This window comes from Amblyomma americanum, chromosome 6 (genome assembly GCF_052857255.1).
Source record: "Amblyomma americanum isolate KBUSLIRL-KWMA chromosome 6, ASM5285725v1, whole genome shotgun sequence".
In the NCBI taxonomy this organism is placed as follows: Eukaryota; Metazoa; Arthropoda; class Arachnida; order Ixodida; family Ixodidae; genus Amblyomma; species Amblyomma americanum.
This window is the reverse complement of record NC_135502.1, coordinates 8,378,826-8,387,754: the sequence shown is the minus strand read 5'-3', so window position 1 is coordinate 8,387,754 and position 8,929 is coordinate 8,378,826. Positions and strand designations below refer to the sequence as shown.

At 46.6% G+C, this 8,929-nt stretch overlaps 1 protein-coding gene across 1 annotated transcript in view; it reads right to left on the bottom strand.

Moving 5' to 3' along the window:
- Positions 1-5,423: 5,423 nt before the first annotated feature.
- Positions 5,424-8,929, bottom strand: part of LOC144136249 (sulfide:quinone oxidoreductase, mitochondrial-like) — a 30,634-nt gene continuing 27,128 nt past the window's right edge. Inside the window, exon 10 of the mRNA XM_077668440.1 lies at positions 5,424-6,327. Within this exon, the coding sequence (XP_077524566.1) occupies positions 6,267-6,327 (61 nt within the window). The 3' untranslated portion in view covers positions 5,424-6,266. The remainder of the gene's footprint in view (positions 6,328-8,929) is intronic.

Genomic DNA, 8,929 nt, shown 5'->3' with positions numbered 1-8,929 from the left:
ATGAGAGAAGAATAAAGCTGGCTGAGACACAAAAATACGAGTACTTACATCAGCCACCGGGTCCAACGACCTGAGGAAAGTTCGCACCGTGAGTATTTGAAAGAGGGAATTTAGATCAGGGATATGGGCTTCCAGATAAAGCAGGGCGTTTGAAACTGATTTTGGGAGACCAAGGCAGAGACGTAGAGCGCGCCTTTCCAGTAAGATTAAGAGTTGAATCTTGTGTTTGCGCTACCAGAGAACTGAATGCAAGGGAATTCTAGTATAGGTCATACATAGGCTTTGTATAGTAGCAATAACGTGTCGCGGCGCATCCCAAATTTTTCATTGGCGATTCTTGTCAGCCGGCCTAGAGCGCGTTTTCCTTTAGTTGCATTGTTCTTTGTATGAAGGCTCCAATCTAATGCTGGGTAATAAGTAACACCCAGATATTTAACGGATTTCCCTTGTGGAATCTGGTTAGAGCGATGGACTAATGAAATGTGCAAAGGCGTGTCTGGAGGAAACACCAAAACACCGCATTTGTCACCACTCAGGGATAAATTAATACCGTGCAACCATACTCCAAGAGCATCCGAATATCCCTGCAGAATCTGGTAAAGGGAGTGGATATCCCTGGCCGAGGCGAAAAAAGCCATGTCATCTGCATACATAAAAACTGTTATATCAGGACGAAGAGGGTGCCGCTGACCAAAATATTAAAAAGCAGCGGGGATAGCACCGATCCTTGCGGCACACCTCTTGACTGATAATATGTATTAGAACATAGGGTTCGCTCTGTGCAGTAAAAGAATCTGTCCTTCAGAAATTCAGATATCCACGCATAAATGTAGGTTGGAGGATGTAACTGAGCAAGTCTGTTAAGTAAAATAGCATGTTCTACACTGTCATAGGCCTTTGCTACATCAAGAGTGACCAAAGCTGAAACTTCCCTTCTGCGTAGAGAGAGCCGGATTCTGCTCTCTAGATCCACATGCGCGGACCATATAGATCATCCGCGACGAAAGCCAATCTGGGCTGAGCTGAGGTCGTTGACGTCATGAACATGTTTTGTGAGGCGACTGTGCACTATTCTTTCTCTTAACTTGACTAAATTTGAAGTTAGCGCAATTGGTCGAATATTATCTAAGACGTATCCTTTCCCTCCATCTTTCATCAATAAAATAATTCAGCTGTCTTCCAAATGCTACGCGCGTGACTTCATCTTCACCGGTGCCCTGGCAAAAGAGCGCGAGCGCAGTGGCTTGAACAAGCTCGTTGTGAATGAAAAAAGACAGCACATGTTCACTCCGCTTAAACCTACTGGGGCCGAAATGCAGTGTAACGACATTTTGCACGTTACTCCGCGACGTTTCGCGAAACGCTAAGCTACGCTTCAACATTGCACATAGTTGCGCTAATGTAGCTCACCTTGCCTAAAGCCATAGGACGTTACAGTCCGTTTGGCGTGCGAAAAGTGATGTTTTGGGCTGACTACAATGCAGCATCATCAGTGGAAAACGCCAATGAAGGGTCATTTTGCTGTTGAATGGAATGCGTGAATCTTTCTCGGCACTTTTTCTCTTTCACTGCAATTCAACCTCCAGCTTGCTAACAGAAGCGTCACTGAAGTAGGAAATTTAGGCAATCACCTCGGGACCCACTTAGGTCGCTGCGAAGGCCCAGGGGGCAGCACTCGCGGTGAACAGGCAGCGCCGCCAGCGAGTGCTGGAGCAAATATGCCGGGAGAGTCGCTGCCGCCTGGGTCGGGCGCGAGCCCGATTGAGGCCGCCGTGGGAAAGTTTTGGGAATCGCTGCAGCAAGGTGGTGGCGGTTTGGGCTAGTTGGAAGTGCATAGCGATGGATAAACAGCGCGGGAAGAACAAGACAGAAAAAAAAAACTGAGGAGGCCCGGCTGTATGCTGGGAGTTAATTTACATGCAGCAAAGCAGGAGAAAGAGGGAAAACGACAAAAGGAGAAGGGTGCCCAAGAACAAGAAGCAAAACGCAACAGCGAACAGAAGGGCAGGGGATAAGAAAATTCCATGAGAAAAGAGTTCTAAAAATATAGAACGAGATTTGCTGCGAAGAGCACCCTCCTCTACATGTGGTATACAACTCAGCACAAAGCCAGCCACGGGCGCGTCGACCAAGCGGGCGGCCTGAGGAAGCATTCCTGGGCAGTTCAGAATTTTCTGAGGCAGGGGGACGTACTCAGGCAAAGTCTCAGAGAGCGAAAAGAAAAAGTAAAGAACGCTGCGGGGGAAGCTGAGGAGGAAGAAAAGAATGCGGAAGAAGAAAACGATGAACGTGAGGTAGCCGAAAAGGAGAAGATACGTAAAAAGAAAAACTAGGATGGAACACTTAAGCTCCGCCTTAAGAGTATGACGCGATAGCATTAATGCGCTAATGCCCATATATGAGGAATTGTTCATTCGCTGCCTTCTATTCATAGATCCCTGGGAGTCTCCATACTAGACCTGCCGCAGAGGTGCAGCGGTTAAGCGATGCGCCACTGCCGCGCGATGGCAGGTGCTGCCACCGGTGGGGCTTGTGAGCGACCAATTGTTAATTTACCTGCCACCTGTCACCGCGGGCAGTTTGCTCACAATCCGGTGGGCAGGTTGGATGACGCCACAAGGTCACATGACCTAGGTGGACCACCTTGGTTGCTTCTCCGGGGATTTTTCGCTCTCAGCGCGGGATTTTCTGCATAACGGGAGCCTGAACACTATCGCATTAAAATACGAAAAGTTCACGAAAATCCTGAAAACTCGCATATTGACCCCGGCTAGGTTCGTAGAAAGCGGCATATATATATATATATATATATATATATGTATATATATATATATATATATATATACATATATATATATATATATATATATATATATATATATATATATATATATATATATATATATATATATATATATATATATATATATATGTATATATATATATATATATATATATATATATATATATATATATATATATATATATATATATATATATATATATATATATATATATATATATATCTGTGAGAATGACTAAGTCTCAGACTTATGCAAAAGTAATTTGAACGGCTTCAGTTACCTGTGTAGTCGGGCGGTTTTCACTTTTTCTGATGACAGAAGAGTTGTTAAGGACTGAATGTAGCAGTAGCTCCTGCAACGAACGTCAATAGGGTGCCTATTGATCACTCTCTCCACACTGCGCTGGTGCGCGCACGGGCTTATCGCTGAGAATGGTAGAGGGAGCGCTTACACGTACAGTCTTCGGCTAGAGTAATTTCAAAGAGTCAGATTGTTTACTTCATTTATTTAGATATGGCTGCAAAGCGCAGTGCCTGACTGCTCCTCGGCTACTCCTTTTTACATACTGGAAGAAATGACTTGAACCGATTGCCTAAACATCAAGAAAACGACACACTGACTACACAAAATTGTGAACTCGGTGCACATGTCAGAAGTGTTAACGTTAACATTCCTAACTTATGCACATCAGCTTCAAAAAACTCTCTCGTGGAGCGGTTTCTGTATTTTGGTGTCCGCGCAGCGAACGCCAAGGTGCCAGTTGATCACTCTTTTTACATGGTACCGGGGCTCATGCATGCTATCGCGGACACAATGACCCATTTGGCGAATACGGACAAAAGCACAGGTTAATTAAAGCTTATGGAATAACTATTGACGTCGGCGCCAGTCGGTGCACGAGCTTTCCTTCTGTCGGACAGGATTATTGGGAAAAGAAAATACAGGGGCCACATAGCCGAGTAGCACCAATTTTTTCAGGGGGTGAGAAAAATTACGAGAGCAGGGGATCTTAATGTGTCATATTTTTTCATTACGCGAAGAACGTCCTGCGGCGAGTCCAGACATGACAGCCCGCTTACTGCCCGTCGGAATGAGAGCCATCCACCGTTCGCGTCGCTTTGCTTGGTTGAGCTTGTTTGGAGGCGTGAAAAGCCTTGTCTCCGGCGAGTTCAAGTTTGTGCTATTGCATATTTCTGCGCAGTAATTGATGTGTGAGCACAGAATGCTGCCAATGCAAAGAATGAAGGAAGAATACGACGAAAGCTCGCGCAGTTTCGCCGCATCTGTGCGGAGCGGGCTCGCCTTTTCCGACCGGCCTGCCCTTTCCGCCGCGAGGGGCGTCTCGCCGGAGTTACTCGTGCGCAGAGCCCATACCCATTCCCGATCTGTGGTCAGCACCTCGGGAGTATTTCATCATATTGCGGCAATGATCTGCCCATACTTCTTTGTCCCATTCCTTGATCGCCTCTTTTGCTTCGTTCTGCGCTGTTGCAAAACATTTTTTTTTTGCTACTTAAACTCGTCTTCGCACAACTGCCATGTTCTTTCTGCCCCTAGCCGGCAAATATGAAAGTGTGGCGGTTAATAACCAACTTCATCCAACTAGCCTGTGTCTTGCATGATGAAAAGCGTCGTTATGGCACATGCTGAAAGTACGAGTAAACATGCTATGGTCGAATTTGGAAAGTCACATGATAACGCAAGGCATTTTAGTAACTGGAGCCTAGTCGTCCTCTGATGCATATTGTTACGGTACGCAGTCGCGAAGCAAAGACGACGTTGTTGTGTCGCTGGGCAGTCGACGAAGACGAGGACGCTTCCCAGCGACACAACAACGTCGTCTTCGCTTCGCGACTGCGTACCGTAACACTGCGTACCGTGATACCACCACCGTCGGTACCAGCAATTGTTCCCGTCGCTCTACGCAATCAGTAGAGTTTGTTGCAAAATGATGGCAAGAAGGTCTAGCTGATAGCCCCTTTGCCAAAAGTAAACAGGCTGCATGGTTGAATTCTGAGCTTAATAGCGAAGTGCCCTTACGGCATCCCTAGGCATCAGTAGGTATTACGAGGTTAGTACAAGGGTTCTCCTTTCCGAACAGAGATTTAGAGCTTAAGAGGTGGCATAGACGCAGCTCTATACTACTGTGAAGCAAACCATGCGGCCTAGTTACTTTTGCCAATGTCGATGCGTATACGTCCTTGAGAAGGAAATACGCGCAACCTCGCAAACAACTCCATAGGAGAGAAACCACAACACTAACGAACATACAAGCACGCACGCTTCCAAACAACAAAATCTGGCCAGAAAAGACCTGACTAACCTATACCCAGCCTTTGGGGAGGTCCCCGACCTCATCCACATGGTCTCAAACTGCGTCGAACTATTTACAGAACACGACAGCGAGGAAACCAGCCGTTAACATTGGGATAGAAGGCTGCCTCACACAGAACTTCTCCTTCAGCGACAGCTGATCGACCAAGCCTGGAGTTCCGTACAACAGGTTTCCCGGTTCTGGGCGCACCACTCGCGTAATCACAAGGCAGCAATAAAGTTTCTTCTCTCTTTCAAGACCTGAACAGCGCAAAAACAACAACAAACTCACAGACAAACACAGACCTCACAACAAACGTTTATTGAAAATAACACGTTATATAAGAAGTCTAGCTATTTCACATATGCAGACATCCGCGTCACGAGGAACATGTGCGTGTTATCATCCCGGCATTTATCACACAACATAACAAAAGAACAAAAACTATTGAAAATTGGTGGCGACACCTTCACAAAAGCTCTGGTATGTCATAACTGCTTGTCGATAACTTGAAAACTTGGTTTCAAGGACCGAACTGAAAGGCGCAGTGGATGTCTCACTCCTCAGTGAACAGCTGAACCGCGTCATGAGGCAAGGGATGAAGGTGGGAGTAAAAGAAGAAAGAAAGAGGTGTCGTAATGCTGGGCTGGGGTAATATTTTCGACCACTGAGGATCTTTAGCGCGCACTGACATAGCATAGCACACGGGCGCTATCGCATTTTGCCTCCATCGAAAGGCAGCCGCCACGGACCGAGTTCGAACCCGGGTACTACGGCTCAGTAGCCCTAACCACTGAGCAGCCGTAGTAAACTGTTAGCAGCAGTGTAAACTGTTAGCCGCTTAGTGGTCCGTTCGTACATCACGATGCAGTACGTTTCATACTTTTACGTACTTGATGAAAGGCATGACCGCATGGCGCAAAACGAAGCCCGCAAAAAGAAATTCGTCTCCGTTAATTCTGATAAGTTAAATAAGAAGGAAATGTTTAGTAATCTTCTTGTTCATCGCAGCAGAAGGGTCCCAAAGGCGGCCAAGTAAAGCGCAGACTAAGCACGGCTGAAGATGCCGCCACAATCACAGGACTGTCTCTGGCGCAATCCACTGCTGGCACCTGCTTTTAAGGCAGAAACAGGAATTCCAGCGTATTTCACCTTGAGAACCCGAGATGCATCGCTTTTCTAAAGATGCTGGGTCCTTCCCAGTAGCCCCTGAAACGGAAGAAAATGAGAAATGTTTTGAGCAAAAAACTTATTGCTTTGATCAGCGAGTTAGAACAATCATTTTGTTACTAACTCAAGTTGAATGTATTGTGAATGTCGCTTCTTTTTCCTTTCCTAGGGAAGGAAGAGACGCGTGGAGCGAGTGTGTTTCGGCATCAGTGCCTTGGTAGTGGTGGGCTTGCTTCTGAGCATATTTTGAGACGCGTATAAAATTTTCGCTCGGCATTCGGGGCTCACTCGTGACAGTGCGTATGTGCGTTTGTGTGTTAACATATCGCTCTGCCAAAATTGCGTTTAGCACGTGCAAAATTCCGCCAGCACAAACCTACGACTGAAGGCTTGGCGGAGCATCTTAACATTTAGGACAGATAGTGCGACAGTTCGTGGAAATTAAAACCATTATTTGCAATATCTGCCTACATGCATTCAACAACGAAACGCCTTTCTGAAGCATCTGGAATACAGCCGTGCCTGGAAAGTAAGGATACAAAGATCAGCTCGACTGTGGAAAATTTTTACCCAACAAAACTGACTTCTTCCACACATTTGCAACAATTCTCCAAACGCTTGCTTATACTTGGAACCACCTTTTGGATGCCCTAGAAATAGAAGCTCCACGCCTGTTGTGTAGACTGTGTTACGCCTTTGTATGTCTACTGGTTATCGCTGCACCATTGCCCAGCGAGATTTTCTTTTTCTTTTTTCAGAAGTTGAGACAAGTGAAAATCACTCGAATTCACTCCCCACGTGAATCCTGCCAGAAATGACGTGGTGGCGTGCACACTGTTAACACGAGCGTTGTAGAGAAGAGGGCATATGTCACTTGTAATTAGTACCCTCCATTTGTTTTCAACGAACCGCCATAGCCTTTGCACACCTTCAGTGTGAAGCAGTATCAATTGTTGACTCTGGAGACATGAAGTTAACCAGTACAATGCCCCGTCTGCCACAGAACACTGCAACCATCAGTTTGTTGCTTCAAGTTTCCCGTCTTGAATATGTGTTATTTCGAGGAACATGCCCGGCACCATTTAAGGCTATTGTTTGGATTCAAGTGCTTTGTGCAGAATTCATGTACCGGCCTGGGTCACTACTGATTTCACAAATCAGTCACCTTCCTGTGCGGGTCCCGTGAGGAAGTTTGACACGTAATCCATGCGTTTCGTTTTGCACTCGTCGGTGAGTATCTCGGGCGACTACAATCGCACATGTCTTGTATCATAACTTCACTGTTGCGGCTTTATAAATCATGGTCTTCGACACTTCGAGAACGCGTTCATGCAATTACCTCATCACGACACGCCTATTCGAAAAAGTTTCACCTTGGATTTTGTAATCATCATCAGTGACTGACCCAAGGGGGCCTCAGGCCGTTTTTTTCGTCATCATCATCAGTTCCACCATCCAAGAATTCATGACACCGCTTCACCACATTCTTCAATTCATAACATCGCCATAAGCAGCACGAACCTGTAACGTGAATGTCCGCTGGTGGTTCGCCTCTTGCGTGCTGAAAGCCCATCATGGAGCGCACCTTGGATCTTACGGAAGTATGAATTAGCGCACGCTCTCCTAAAGCGTGTTACTTTCTTGCTTACAGAACGCGATTCGTGTATCGCTACAGTGAAAGCTCGTTAATTCGACCCCCGTTAATTCGGACAATCGGATAATTCGACCTGCACGCATGGTCCCTACAATTATATATAGGAGTCTATGGGGCAGAACTCTCGTTAATTCGGACAAATTTTACCGCCCATCGGTAAATTCGACCTAGTTCCACGGCCCGCCAAGAGCGGCGCTACTGTAAAGTTGGAAAAAAAGAATGTAGCGTAGGCCATCCGTACGGTCATCGTCAACAGTGCGAGAGAGGGCGAGGGAAGCAAGGTTAGCAGTGGCCGAAGCGCCCGGTGTCTTTCTTTGTGCTTCGTTGCCTCTTGAAGTCGTGCTCAGTCGTCGTGTTAACCCTATCTTCAGCAAGTCTCGTTTTGGCGTGTGTCGTCGTTGCCCCGTGTTTCTTGCTGCTACGATCGCGGTTATTGAACCCTAACACGCCTTTTCTGGATATTGCGCGCTTTGCCAGCGTGTTTACTGTGCTGTTTTCGAGTGCGTAGCGCGCCGTGCCTGCGCGCCTCGCCATCGCGTCCTACTCCGATGGCAACACCGGCAAAGCGGCCGAAGTACAACCAGGCGAAGGACCTAGCCACGAAAGTGGAAATATTGAAGGTGCTGAAGGATGGTGTTTCACGCTCTGACATGATGGTCAAGTATGATGTTAAAAGCACCACCTTGGCCATTTACGTGAAGAATGAAAACAGCATTATGGAGGCGTTTGACAGTGAAGCCTACGGTGACAAAAGGAAACGACTGTGGACTGCGGCCCATCCGGAACTCGAAGAAGCCGTAATTCGATGGATTAGAAACGCACGTGAGGCCTACCTCCCTGTGAGTGGGCCATTAATTTGTGCCGAGGCTGAAAGGTTCGCCACAAAAATGAACCTTGAAGAGTTCAAAGCTTCTGAAGGTTGGCTTGCTCGCTTCAGAAGCCATCACAATCTGACTTTTAAGAGTGTGTGTGGCGAAAGAGCATCCG